The 15021-nt window shown below is 42.6% G+C and overlaps 1 protein-coding gene across 5 annotated transcripts in view; it reads right to left on the bottom strand.

Annotated features, from left to right (window-relative positions):
- Positions 1–15021, bottom strand: part of LOC122720283 (hormone receptor 4) — a 38472-nt gene that overhangs the window by 3540 nt on the left and 19911 nt on the right. For 2 of the 5 annotated variants that reach the window (XM_043946885.1, XM_043946895.1), the window contains exons 3-6: positions 9512–10519; positions 8824–9397; positions 5273–5483; positions 3925–4278 (exon numbers count right to left, since the gene is read on the bottom strand). In XM_043946885.1, the coding sequence (XP_043802820.1) occupies positions 3925–4278; positions 5273–5483; positions 8824–9397; positions 9512–10519 (2147 nt within the window). Of the gene's footprint in view, positions 1–3924; positions 4279–5272; positions 5484–8823; positions 9398–9511; positions 10520–12624; positions 12692–15021 lie in introns of those variants that run through there. The other 3 variants (XM_043946911.1, XM_043946919.1, XM_043946903.1) reach the window with 2 other exon arrangements.

Raw genomic sequence — 15021 nt, 5'->3', positions numbered from 1 at the left:
CTCTCTCTCTCTCTCTCTCTCTCTCTCTCTCTCTCTCTCGCTCTCTCTCTCTCTCTCGCTCTTTCTCTCTCTCTTTCGCTCGCTCGCCTCATTCCCGCGACAATTTGGATCCACAACAGAGAAGAATGGGCTCGTGCTTCCTACGTAAATCCGATCCGGCCTTTCACTGACCTTTCAATCCATCGAGGAAGTACCTCGAGGTCGGTGTTTCTAGAGTATATACATATACATATATATATATATATATATATATACATATGTATGTGTATATATATATATACACATACACATACGTATACGCGATTCGAGGGGAGAGCGCGGCCGCTTTTCCCCCGTGACACGTTTCGAGGGGAAAGTCGCCTTTATATACCCTCGGGTTTCGCGAGGAACGAGGAACGCGATGAAGCCGTGGGACACGCGTCTCTCGTCGCCGGAGGCGGCGATCTCACGGAGGGCGGAGGTGGAGGGGCGAGGAGGTGTTGGAGGAAGAGGAGGAGGTAGGGTGAGGTCAGTGTCCCTTGTGCAGACTTTCACGAGTTACGAAACCGGCGGAGAACTGCCCGTCCTTGGCACCGGTTGTCGCTGATTTTCTATTGTCCCTACTCTCCTACCGGACTCCTCGCAGTCGTCATCGTATTAGCTGTCGTCGTGTTTCTCTCCTTCTTCGAGCCGATTTTCGAACGAGAATACATTTTCCTCTATTCGTATTCGTATTTTCGATTAAAATTAATCGATCCACGTATATATATATATTTTTTCTTCTACGAAAATCGAGAGATTATTAATATTAGAATTATCGAAATTTTATTCGATTCTTCTTCTCGGATTACCTCTTTTAAAGGAGGGCTTTTCAAAAGGAGGAAAAACGTATTATTCTCAAATAATACGTTCATAACGTTGCGTTTTCTTTTTCTTTTTTTTTTTTTTTTTTTTTTTTGAGAAATTTTCGAGCGCTACGTTCCCGTGCACCGTGAATCGAACGATTCGGGCGGAGATGGAAAGTGACCTCCTTAATGCCGCTACCTCCATCCACGGGCCAATATTTATCCGGGCCGGGGAGAGTCATCGATTTCACTTTTGGCAATGGCCTCTACCCAAGCTCTGACCGTTCCCGGTAATTCTTCTCGTTGTTTGCATACCTCACGTGCTCCGTGAACGTAACGCGCACCGCCGTTATTTCGATATTCTCGATCATTGGTCGCGCATCGATCATCGTCCATCGTCCCCGAACTCTTTCTCCTTACAAAAAGAAACAATCTTGTTTTCTTCTTGCCGAGCCGTGTTTCTTTAAACGATGTTAATAAAAGTGGATATTATCGTTTGATTAGATTAAATTTTTATTAACCCATACGTAAATAATTCAATTTTTTTTTTTATTGTAAGAAAATAATAATTGAAATATCGAAATTCGTTTGGACAAATTTTGCTATAATTTATAGCAGCGAAAATTTAATGGTTGATGTTTACGAGTAAAATTATTCTTCGATAATTTATCGCTCAAAATAATAATAATTGGAAATAATTTTAATGCCAAACGGCATTATATGAATTATAGCCACGAATAAATGTTACTTGAGCATTTTAATTACTCCAAGTATCATTATTCGACTCCCCGTTGAAAAAGTTGAGTTAAAAATCTCGAATAACTCTGATTTATTACGGTAATTGACGACGGAAAAATAATGGTTTCGATCTACAACAAATATATTCACGACGAGAAGCTTCTTCGGTAGAATCGAAGAAATCGATACATCATAAATACAACATTTATCGTAGCTAAAAAAAAAGGAAGAATCAGTAAATGTTTTTCAAAAACATTTACATTTCGAAATTTTATTATATCCTTTAACGCGTTCTCGAGCGACGAACTAGATCAGTGAATATCGCCAGTTATCGTTGTCCGTCCATAATCGATTGACGAGGAGAATAAGAAAAGGAGAGAAAAAGAAATATCGCGATTCGTGAGAGAAAATCATGGAAATCGGCATCATTGTCGAAACGGATAGGACTCTAATAAGGAAACGCTTTCACGATGTAAAAAAGATAATGCTTCGTTTGGACGAGTACGAAAAGGCATGCGAGACGACCACCACCATTCGCTCCTTCTATCTATCGGCTTTCGTAATGTGGGAAACCTTGAGACTTGCGCAAGCGTACTCGTAAGAAAGTGAAATTGCAACGTGGAGTTCATTCATATTTCGAGATTGTTCCGATCGAAAATTTTTCCCTCCAATTCGATCATTTCCCCCTCCCTTTTATTTTTAATTTAATTCTTTCTTTTTTTTTTTAAAGGAAAGAAAATTCTCTCTCTCTAAAATTCCACCAGATATTTCACTACACGGTATACGGAAAAGCTGACTCGTTCTTTACATCATTGCGTGCCAGTTTCTCACATTAGACGATCGATCGAGTTTAAAGCTAAACTTCCCTCCTAACCTCCTCCTATGAGAACGCAAATGCTACGGTTTTGCAATCGCGTTGATATAATCATTTTAATGAATAATATAACAAAATAATTATTTTATAATTTTATAATTATAATTATATTAATGTTTTATAATTATTTTAATGAATAATATAACAAAATTTACAAATAAATTTCTATAAATATAAATTTAAATAAATAATTTAATTTTAATAATAATTTAAAAAAAAAATTATAAACTAAAAATAAATTTATAATATAATAATTTAATCTCAAACCAAAAAAAAAATTATAAATTTAAAAATAAACTTATAAATATATAATAAAATTTAAACTAAAAAATTATAAGTTAAAATTAAATTTATAAAATATATCCAACTCAAACCAAAAAAAATTTATAAATTTAAAAATAAACTTATAAACATATAATATTCCTGTATGATTATAAATTTCCTGTATGATTTCAACTTTTACGCACACGAAGAAGAAGAAGAAGAAAATTTTCTTTTCCCCTATTATCGATCATCGATTAAACTCGCTCGAAAAGAAAAATCGAATCAAACAAGGACGAGAGACGAGTGTGCTATCGAAAAGAAAGAAAGATCGCGATCGCGTGCAGCTGGTGATTCGAAAGTGAAAGTGAAGAATATACCTTCGGGATATACCGTTCTCATCACCGCCACCGGTGCATTCTCCCGGCAAAAAGGATCAACTTTTGTCGACCCGCCGCTCGATTTCTAACGAGCCGCCTCGAATAAATCACTGGAAATCGGTTGTTCGCTACGATTGCACCGGTTGCGACGTTGATCTATACGCGAGCTCGCCTGTATGCGTGTGTGTGTGAGCGTCGACAGGGGAGGGGGGGAGAGAAAAAACGCGGTTCACACGTATAACGCGTATAATGGTGGTCGGCTCGTTAGATAATCTTGGCCCGAGATGGGGATCCCGATAGAGAAATATGGAGCCTCTCTCGCAAAGCGTATATCGCTTGCGCGCTTTCGTGAGTTATCGCGCGGATGCATCGCGTGAAATCGAGCCAACTCGGTGTTGCGTCAAACTTGGTTGCTCGCAAACTTGGAAAGAAACACACGTAGGAAAAACGTCGTTAATCGCGCGTATCTCTTTCCACGTTTCTTCATTTAGAGATCTATTTCTTTTTTCTTTCGAACATCGAGAAATACACTGTCTTATCTTATCTTATCTTATCTTATCTTATCTTATCTTATCTTATCTTATCTCTGGTTGATTCGAGAGGACTTGGAAAGAAACACACGTAGGAAAAACGTGCGTTTAATCGCGCGTTTGTCTCTTTTCACGTTTCTTCATTTAGAGAATATTTTTTTTTTTTTTGTTCGTTTTTCGAACATCGAGAAATGCACACACAAATGCATATTATCTCCGATTCGAAACGAAATACTGTTGTGGATCACGGAGGCGATTTTTGAAAAATTGGGGGAGGACGAATGAAAATGAGAAATGCAAACGATGATGATACTCACTTCGGAGGGGTTGGTGAGCGCCGTCTTGAGGATCGTCCCGTTGACCAGGTGGCCGGAATGCGCGGGGTGGCTCGAGTGACTGGTGGTAGATTGGGAGTTGAGGGGGTCGGCGGACGAGATCTTGTGATGATGAAGGAAACCGCCAGCCAGCTGGACGTGCTGCTGTTGGCTATGGTGAGCGACCGCGGCCACGGCCATGTGCTTGTCGAGCATCGTCGAGCCCATGGCGCTTTTGCTACCACCAAGGGACCCCGACCCGTTAACACCGCCAACGTTACCCCCGCTACTTATGCCACCCATGCCTCCGCCCACTCCGCTCGTTTTGTTACTTTTCTTGTGCTTTTTGTACTTCACCTTACGCATGAAACGGACGGAAATGGGGTAAGATTAATCTAAGGATTTAAGTACGCTCGGATACGTTATTTTTCAACATCCTCTATTATTTATATATATATATATGTAAATAAAATTCTTAAAAGGAATTAGGATCGATTCGACGTTTCGTATTTATTTTTTCTTAATTTAACTACGTTTAATTACGCTCGAATTCTCTATTGTTATTTTTATATATATATATATTTAAATAAAATTGATAAAGAATTAAGATCGATCCAACATTTCGAGCTCGTATCTTTTCTTAATTTAANAACCACGTTTAATTACGCTCGAATACTTTATTTTTCAACTATTATTATTTACGAAAAGTTTATATATATATATATAAATAAAATTGATAAAGAATTAAGATCGATCCAATGTTTTGTATCTTTTCTTAATTTAACATTTAATTACGCTCGAACACTTTATTTTTCAACTATTATTATTTACGAAAAGTTTATATATATATATATATAAATAAAATTGATAAAGAATTAAGATCGATCCAATGTTTTGTATCTTTTCTTAATTTAACCACATTTAATTACGCTCGAATACGTTATATTTTCAATATTCTCTGTTGTTATTTATATATATATAAATATATAAATAAATAAAATTGATAAAAAATTAAGAAGTTTCGAGCTCGAATCTTTTCTTAATTTAACCATTTTTCTTAATTTAACGTTTAATTACGCTCGAACACGTTATTTTTCAACTATTATTATTTACGAAAAATTTATATATATGTAAATAAAATTGATAAAGAACTAGGAATGTTCCAATATTTTGAGCTCGTATCTTTTCTTATTTTAACGTTTAATTACGCTCGAACATGTTATTTTTCAACTATTATTATTTACGAAAAGTTCAAATATATATATAAATAAAATTGATAAAAAATTAAGATCGATTTGGAGCTCGAATCTTTTCTCGATAACATGGGCGTACGGTAAATGCGGATACCAACCTTGTAAAGGTTATACACAGCACCAGAATTTCTTCCCCCGGGCATCCGATCTTCTCGAACCGCCTGAAGGACCATACCCTGTTCAATGCACTTTTTGAAACGACAGTACTGACACCTGTTCCTCTGGGCCTTTGTGATTTCGCAACCACCTTCCGCCACGCATGTGTACACTCGCCTATTTTGTACAGTTCTTTTGAAGAAGCCTTTACACCTGCGCATACATAATTTCACACGCTGTTTCACCACTATTTCAACCGCTCGGCGAGAAACATCCCGCTTCGCTCGAATCATCCTTGTTCGCCGCCACACGAAAAGTTTCGCTGCTCCTCGGAATGAAAAATTTTTCTCTCTTTCTTTCGACAGGATCACGATTTTATCAAGGATTTTCTTTTTTTTTTTTTTTTCTTCTTCTTTTTTCTTTGTCCAACGAGAGAATCAAAGTTCATCTCTCGAGGGAAGAAAGTAGCGTAGTATCTCGATACTGGAAACTACCGATTAAAGATTCATAGGCGGAGAATTAGCGGGTACGCAAAGGGAAAACTCGTCGAGTTTTTCCAACTAATTTCTCGGATCGGTCGAATAGACATTGAACAAACTAGCGTGAAACCGAGTAACGACACCCTGCAGTAATCTTACGGGGCAATCAGCCACGCTTCGAGACGCGAGCATTTTTCCCTCCACCTTGGAAAAAAACTTGGAAAAAAAAAAAAAAAGAAAAAAGGAAAAAAGGAAACGTTTTAAATTTATCCGAAATTATTTCTTCTCCCCTTCGATGGTTGAAATTGAAGATAGAAAAGATGTTTCTATTTACAAAGGGAAAAGGAGAAAGGGGAGAGGCGACGAAGAGCTCGAAGGCATAGAATAGCGTGTGGAGAAGGATATCTCTGCCTGTATTCATAGTTCAACCGTGACGCGGTAACCTCGAAGACACCTCGGGCCGCATATATTTCCGTCCGTACGTCAGAACGCGGGCGCAAAGTCGGGAGAGAGCGGGCAAAGGTGAGAGTTCGCTCGGAAGCCGCAATCCCCGACTCGTCGCCGATCGATCGATCGATCGTCGCGGCTTTTCTTCGCGAGCAGTGGAACGAAGGAAGGAAGAGATTTCGAATTTATAAATTTGGAACGATGGAAGGAAGAAATCTCGAATTTATGAATTTGGAACGAAGGAAAGGAAGAGATTTCGAATTTATAAATTTGGAACGATGGAAGGAAGAGATCTCGAATTTATGAATTTGGAACGAAGGAAAGAAAAAAATCTTGAATTTAAAACGAAGGAAAGGAAGAGATTTCGAGAGTTTCCGAATTCGGAAGAAAAAAAGAAGAGATCTCGAGTTTTTTAATTCGAAACGATGGAATGAAGAAAAGAAGAGATCTCGAGTTTCCGAATTCGAAAGAAAAAAAGAAGAGATCTCGAGTTTTTTAATTCGAAACGATGGAACGAAGAAAAGAAGAGATCTCCGAATTCGGAAGAAAGAAAGGAAGGAAGGAAGGAAGAGATTTCGAATTTATGAACTTGGAAGAAAGGAAGGAAGAGATTTCGAATTTATAAATTTGGAACAATGGAAGGAAGAGATCTTGAATTTCTGAATTCGAAATGAAAGAAGGAAGGAAGGAAGAGATTTTGAATTTACAAACTCGGAACGAAGGAAAGAAGAAAGAAAGAGATCTCGAATTTACGAATTTGGAAAGAAGAAATCTTGAATTTTCTAATTCAGAACGATGGAAAGAAGAGATCTCGAATTTGGAACGAAGGAAAGAAGAAAGAAAGAGATCTCGAATTTATGAATTTGGAAAGAAGAAATCTGGAATTTTCGAATTCAGAATTCAGATGGAAGGAAGAGATCTCGAATTTGGAACGAAGGAAGAAAGAGATCTCAAATTTTTTAATTCGAAATGAAGGAAGGAAGGAAAGAAGAGATTTCGAATTTACGAATTCGAAACGAAGAAAAGAAGAGATCTCAAATTTCCGAATTGAAGGAATTTTCGAAATGAAGGAAGGAAGAAAGGAAGAAAGAAAGAAAGGAAGAGATCTCAAGTTTTTTAATTCGGAACAATGAAACGAAGGAAAGAAGAGATTTCTAATTGACGAACTTGGAACGATAGAAGGAAGAAAGAAAGAGATCTCGAATTTACAAATTTGGAATGACGGAAGGAAGAAAGAAAGAGATCTCGAATTTATGAATTTGGAACGATGGAATAAAGAAATCTCAAATTTACAAATTTGGAAGGAAGAAAGAAAGAGATCTCGAATTTATGAATTCGGAACGATGGGAGGAAGAAAGGAAGAAATCTCAAATTTATAAGTTTGGAATGAAAAAAGGAAGAAAGGAAGGAAGGAAGAGATCTCGAGGTTTTTAATTCGGAACAATGACACAAAGAAAAGAAAAGATTTCTAATTTATGAATTCGGAATGATGGAAAGAAGAAAGGAAGAGATATCAAATTTATGAATTCAGAACGATGGAAGGAAGAAATTTCAAATTTATAAATTTGGAAGGAAGAAAGAAAGAGATCTCGAATTTACAAATTTGGAATAAAGGAAAGAAGAAAAAAAGAGATCTCGAATTTATGAATTTGGAAAGAAGAAATCTTAAACTTCTGAATTCAGAACGATGGAAGGAAGAAATCTCGAATTTACAAATTTGGAACGAAGGAAAGAAGAAAGAAAGAGATCTCAAATTTATGAATTTGGAAAGAAGAAATTTTAAATTTCCGAATTCAGAACGATGGAAGGAAGAAAGGAAGAGATTTCGAATTTTCGACTTCGGAACGAAGAAAGGAAGAGATCTCGAATTTATAAATTTGGAACTATGGAAGGAAGAGATTTTGAATTTCTGATTTCGAAATGAAAGAAGGAAGAAAGGAAGAAATCTCGCATTTACAAACTCGGAACGAAAATAGGAAGAAAGGAAGAGATCTCGAATTTCCATATTTGAAACGAAGGAAAGAAGAAAGGAAGAAAGAAAGAAAAGAAGAGATCTCAAGTTTTTTAATTCGGAACGATGGAACGAAGAAAAGAAGAGATTTCTAATTTACCAATTTCTTCGAAACGAAGAAAAGAAGAGATCTCAAATTTCCGAATTGAAGAAATTTTCGAAATGAAGGTAGGAAGAAAGGAAGAAATCTCGAATTTACAAATTTGGAATGAAAAAAGGAAGAAAGGAAGGAAGGAAGAGATCTCGAGGTTTTTAATTCGGAACAATGACACGAAGAAAAGAAGAGATTTCTAATTTATGAATTCGGAACGATGGAAAGAAGAAAAGAAGAGATCTCAAATTTATGAATTCGGAACGATGGAAGGAAGAAATCTCGAATTTCCAAATTTGAAACGAAGGAAAGAAGAAAGGAAGAAATAAAGAAAAGATCTCAAGTTTTTTAATTCGAAACGATGGAACGAAGGAAAGAAGAGATCTCTAATTTACGAATTTCTTCGAAACGAAGAAAAGAAGAGATCTCAAATTTCCGAATTGAAGGAATTTTCGAAATGAAGGTAGGAAGAAAGGAAGAGGCCTCGAGTTTCCGAACTCGAACCACCTCGTACAGCTCACTCACCCCTCGCACGTGATGATCCCGTAATGGAGTCCGGTGGCTTTGTCCTCGCAGATCATGCATATCATAGGCGTCTCGTCCTCCTCGTGCTCCTGCGCCGGCATCGGCGGCGCTGGCGGCGCGGCCGACATCGGCTGCGACGCCGCCGCCGCCTCGGACTTCACCACCCCCCCGTTCCTCTCCCACGCCTGCCCGGATCCCGACGCGGTCAGGTTGAGCGCCTGCATCTGCTGCGCGGCCGGCAACTGCGTCATGTCCCCGGCCCACAGCCTCTCCATGTTGAGCGGGGGCCCGGACGCGTACGGCGCCGCCGACCCCCCTTTCCCCCTCGACTCCTGCCCGAGGTTGAGCAACAGCTGCGCGGCCGACTCCTCCGACGAGGAGCACGACGCCGCGGCCGCCGCCGCCGCCGCCGCCGCTGTCGCCGTCCACGAGGCCGCCGGCGGTGGCACCGGGTCCAGGGGCGGCGCTGACCAGATCATCGTCCGCACCCCCCCGATCTCCCCCATTATCACGGTCGGCGGGGGCCTCGGCGGTGCCGGCGCTGGCCTCTGCGCCGGCGGTTTCATCGTCTCGCCTGCAAGAATCAACAAGAGGAAAGGGACGGCAAGGGAAGGAGAGAAGAGAACAGAATCGTGATTAATCCAGATTATTAGAAGAGGAATAAACGCTGAGAATTGTTGCCACTTACACGAGGAGGCGGCTGCCGCCCCTGTGGCTGCGCCTGTCGCTACCGCCGCGCCCGTCGAGGTTGCCCCGTTCCCGCCCCCTGTGCTCCCCGCTCCGCTGCTCAAACTCGTCGTGCTACTCGTAGACGCGACCGCCACCGTCTGGCCGTAATTCACGGCGCTGCTGATCACACCGTTCAACAGCCTCTGGGTGGCGAACCCCTGTATGCCGTTGTTCTGCGACCAGAATTGATGGTGGGCCAAGAGGTGCGGGGGCACCGAGGGCACTCGCGGTCTCAGGCTCGCCGTCTGCTGCTGCTGCTGCTGTTGCTGTTGCTGTTGGGCAACGTGAGTCGTGCTCGCGCCGGGGCTCATACTCTGGCCGGGGCTGTATTGGGAGGACGGGCTGCTCCGGTGACTAGGTTGACTGGAGGTCTCGGAACGGCCTCCACCCCCGCCACCCCCGCCGTCGAAAACGGAGTTGTCGGACTCCTCCTTGGTCTGGGCCGAGGACAAGTCGGCCTTCTCGGGGCTGTCGCTCCTCGAGCTCGGCTGCTCCTGGGCCATGGGGGTCGTGGACACCGCCTGCATGGGCGAATACGGCGACAGCCTGGTGGGCACGGTCGGCGTAGCGGAACGTTGTTGTTGTTGTTGTTGGTGCTGTTGATGGTGGTGTTGCTGTTGCTGTTCCTCGACCACCCTGGCGTAGCCGACTATGGAACCGGCGTCCGGGAAGACCGAGTCGGGCGAGGCGCGGTCCGAGCAGGGTGTATCCCGGGGATGTTCCAAGCCGACGCTCGCCGTCCCGCGGAGAGGATCACGCGGCGTACCGGGGCTCGGTATGCCAAGCAGGTACTCGCTCTTCACTTTGACCACGGGGCAGCCCGGCGAGCCCGGCATGTTAGCCTCCGGCGACAGGGTCGAGGTGTCGGCCATGCTCTCCCCTGGAGCAGGAAAGTTTATGGGTGAAGGAGCGTCCGCCGGCTGGATCCCGAGCGGCGAGCCTGCTGATCCAAGGGATACCGGGGAGTCTGAGAAATAAGGCGTTGGTCTCACGTTTATACTCGATGGAACAATTGGGCGACGCGTTTTCCCTAGAACCTCGGGTTTAGGCCGCGGTGGATGCGCGAGGCGCGCCTCTCTCTCTCTCTCTCTCTCGCTCGCTCGCTCGCTCGCTCGCTCTATCGCTCTCGCTCTCTCTTTCTCTCTCTAATAGCGATCGCGATGTCGGATCGACGTCAATTTTATAATCGATGAAATTCGAATCGAGGCAAAAATGGAACTTGTATTCTAATTTATAATTCTAGGTTATAGTCGGCGTTCTTTGATATTTCGATGTATCTCGACGGTTAATTCTTCGATGAAAATCGAGGATCGAACGAGAATCGAAGCAAAAGTGTAAATGGTTCTCATTGTCACGTTTTCTACTTTAAGGCGCGTTGTTTTCGAATTAATGATTGTGGCTCCATCTATCGATCGATTCGATTATGGATTATATCGATATTTTTCGATATTTCTAAGTGTCTCGATGGTTAATTCTTCGATAAAAATCGAGGGTTGAACGAGAATCGAAGCAAAAATGGTTCTCACTGTCACGTTTTCTATTTTAAGTCGCGTTGTTTTCGAATTAAAGATCATTGCGATCTCATCCACCGATCGATTCGATTATGGATTATATCGATATTTCTCGATATTTCGACGTGTCTCGACGGTTAATTCTTCGATGAAAATTGAGAATCGAACGAGAATCGGAGCAAAAGTGTAAATGGTTCTCATTGTCACGTTTTCTATTCTAAGGCGCGTTGTTTTCGAATTAAAGATCGTTATGGCTCCATCCACGATCGATTCGATTATGGCGGATTATAGTCGATATTTTTCGATATTTCTAAGTGTCTCGACGGTTAATTCTTCGATGAAATTCGAGGGTTGAACGAGAATCGAAGCAAAAACGTAAATGAAATTTCTATTCTAAAGCGCGTTGTTTTCGAATTAAAGATCGGTATGGCTCCATCCACCGATTGATTCGATTATGGCGGATTATAGTCGATATTTTTCGATATTTCTAAGTGTCTCGACGGTTAATTCTTCGATGAAATTCAAACGAGAATCGAGGCAAAAATGGAACTTCTATTCTAAGGCGCGTTGTTTTCGAATTAAAGATCGGTATGGCTCCATCCACCGATCGATTCGATTATGGCGGATTATTGTCGATATTTTTCGATATTTCAAAGTGTCTCGACGGTTAATTCTTCGATGAAATTCAAACGAGAATCGAGGCAAAAATGGAACTTCTATTCTAAGTCGCGTTGTTTTCGAATTAATGATCGTTGTGGCTCCATCTACCGATCGATTCGATTATAATCGATATTTCTCGATATTTCGACGTGTCTCGACGATTAATTTCTCGATGAAAATCGAGGGTCGAACAGAATCGAGGCAAAACTGTATTTCTATTCTATTCTAAGGCGCGTTGTTTTCGAATTAAAGATCGTTATGGCTCCATCCACCGATCGATTCGATTATGACGGATTATAGTCGATATTTCTCGACATTTCTACGTGTCCCGGTTAATTGGCCGAAAATATGGAAATATTATTAATCATCGCGAAGGCGGAATGATTAATGACACTCGATCCCCGACCAAAAACAGCGTCTCTCGAAGAGGATTTCTTCGGAGAGATCGATCGAGTGAATCCTCTTTGGAAGGGGAAAAGGTTTGCGCTCCTCTCTTCCTCTTCTTCTTCTTATTGGAAAAAGAAGGAGGAGACATTTTCCAAGAACACTCGCGTGGAAAAGGATATATGGGGGACATTACGATCGCGTGTAGGTCAAGGAAGGAATGCAGTTGACAAGGCCGAGTCGCGATTGTAGCCACCCTCCAACCTACCAGTTTCCAATCTCTATTAATAGCGCGAATATTAATCCTTTTCCTCTCCTACTCAAAATATACAAAATACCTTTCTCTTCCCCTCCCTTCGATTAATTCACTCCTTTTCCACGTCCAACCAATGTTTCGACAAATCCTCCTTCATCAACGAAAAACCACCCGATATTACAACCATTTTTACAATTTCACTTCATCTCACACAGAGATGAAAACAGGAAAGAAAAGAACGTCGTTCGAAATCGAGTTTACCGAGTATCCAATCGTAGCAGCAGCGTGGATGGTCGAGCAATGCGTACGGCGGCATCGTCAGCTGGAACTCGACGTAATTCCTGTAGGGTTGCGCAGCGAGGCCGCTGCACGGACGGCAGAGGAATGGTATCCTCGGGGGGCTCCAACCCCCGACGCGGTGGAGATCGGGCGCGAGGAACGCCTCGTTTCTCAACGCAGAGTTCATCGTCCCGTCCGTAATCCTCTTCGCCGTGTTATCCAGCGACAAGTTGGATAAGTTGGCGAGTAGCTCGATTCTCTTCGTCCTCGACCGATTCCCACCATTTCTCCGGAAAAGAGTTGGAAGATTAGCTTCGTCCTCGAGTCATTTCCACTTTCCTCGTGGACGAACAGGTTCCAAACGAAGGATTCTTCGGAGACGAGTCACTCGAGGAGGGACGATGCTCAACTCGGTTCGAGAATCAACCGATTATCGATTGAGCGGCGATGACGTTAAAACGGATCGAATGAGACCGAGTTCGATGCTTTTCCGTGCGCACGCACACACACACACACATACACAGGTACACACCACCGTCGCCTAATTGCGTTCGTATGACGTTGCGCGCGGAAAGATCAATGATTCTCCTCGATCTTTGTGATGGAACACGCGTGGAGAAAACTGCAGTCGTTCAGCTCGTCTCATCGACGGAGAAACGGTAATTAAAATGGATCTCGAATTGGAGAATCGTCTTCGCCACCATTTTGAAATACCATTTTTGGAATCTCGAAATTCTTGATCTCTTCTCTACTCCCAGGAAGGAACTCGAAGCTTGTCACTTGAAATAAGACAAAGTCGATTCCAATTCCAAAATTCCGAGAAGCATCCCCCGTAATCCGAGTCCACACCGATTCGTATTTCCCGCCAACAACGGTGCCCGACCTTCAACCTAGCTGGCTATCGTTCACGCGTTCAATCTTGGAAAAAGGAGGAAGAAGGAATAATCGATGCAGCTCGAGTCTCTTTCCACGAAGCGGAAAAAATTCGTTTCACGTCGCGATCGAATAATTTTTAGACGGACCGTTCGCGTGCTTGCGCGAGTTCAGACGAAGCCGAACTAGCGGCGGTGCACGTATGACGGGAGACCGCGTGGGTTGACGTTCAACCCTGCTGCACACCGCCGCCATCAACCACCCCCCCCTTCTCCCGCCCCACGCTCACCTTTCCCCTTCGTTCGGGCCACCCCACGCGCGAACCAATCCTTCCTCGAGAGCCGATCGAGCTCGAGACGCGATAACGACGATTCCGTGGAGAGGCGCGCGTCACCAAGGTGGTGGGATCCAAACCGTGGGGTCGAGAACGAGAACGAGTCGAGGGCTTGGAACAACGGCGTTGGTGTCGTTCTCTCGCGTAGGCGAACGAGAATAAAGGGTGAATAAGTTTAAACTCTCTCTAATTTCTACTCTTTCTTCAAACGAATTATTACTCTTCGAACGTTCCTTTTTTTGGACGATCGAGGACGAGAATCGAAATTTTTAAGACGCTGTCTTTCGTTGGATCGAGAGAGAGAGAGAGAGAGACTCGTAAGTAAGTATTCCGAGTAAATTTTTACAACTATTTAATTCGTAAGGATTTAAAAAGTGTTACAATGTATTCGAGAAATATTTTAAATTATTTTAAAAGTTGGTCGAGATAGACTCTATAGAGGATTTTACGAACAATGTTCGTAAGGAGGATTAAGTGGAAGAAAAATGGGATAGGGAATTTTTAAGAATTGCTCGAAGAGTTGCGCAGTTTCTTCACGAATGTACGTACACGAAAATGTTAGTCAATTTCGTTGACACAATTACTCGAATAAACTTGTGTCTATTTTGCTGCGAGACCACCAGGCCAACGTTGGAGGCGGTCCAGAAAATTTTATTTCGACGCGGATTTTGTCCGTCCGATTTTCGTAATAGATTCTAAAACTTGGTCTTCCCTATACAATGATACGGTTACCGACTCGTATATATATATATCTATACACGCACCGAACGAACGAACGATGGATGTTGCACAGGCGGGTTTGTACTTGGGTCAGTGAAAATCGGGGCAATAATGATTAATAACATGAAACACGGCGTTATGGGCGGCAACTAATCATTAAAACAGTCGCTCACCGCTCGTTCCTGGGGAGAATTTCCCGACGAGAAAAGATTCGCTTCGAGCTCGACGATACACGATCCCCTCCTTTCGAAGTATCCACTCTCGTCGTATACAGCTTTCGTGAAACGAATTATTTCTTTCTTTCTTTGGACGAGTCAAGGACCTCGTCGACGAAATTTTTGAGACGCGCTCAATGTTTCGTTTTGGACGAGAGAGAGAGAGAGAGAGACGGGGAGAGAGAGAGAGAGAGACGGGGAGAGAGAGAGAGAGAGACGGGGAGAGAGAGAGAGAGA

The sequence above is a fragment of the Apis laboriosa genome, unplaced genomic scaffold, assembly GCF_014066325.1.
Source record: "Apis laboriosa isolate Shangri-la unplaced genomic scaffold, ASM1406632v1 scaffold105_cov147, whole genome shotgun sequence".
In the NCBI taxonomy this organism is placed as follows: Eukaryota; Metazoa; Arthropoda; class Insecta; order Hymenoptera; family Apidae; genus Apis; species Apis laboriosa.
The sequence above is the reverse complement of the archived record's forward strand: the minus strand, read 5'-3'. Positions and strand labels throughout refer to the sequence as shown.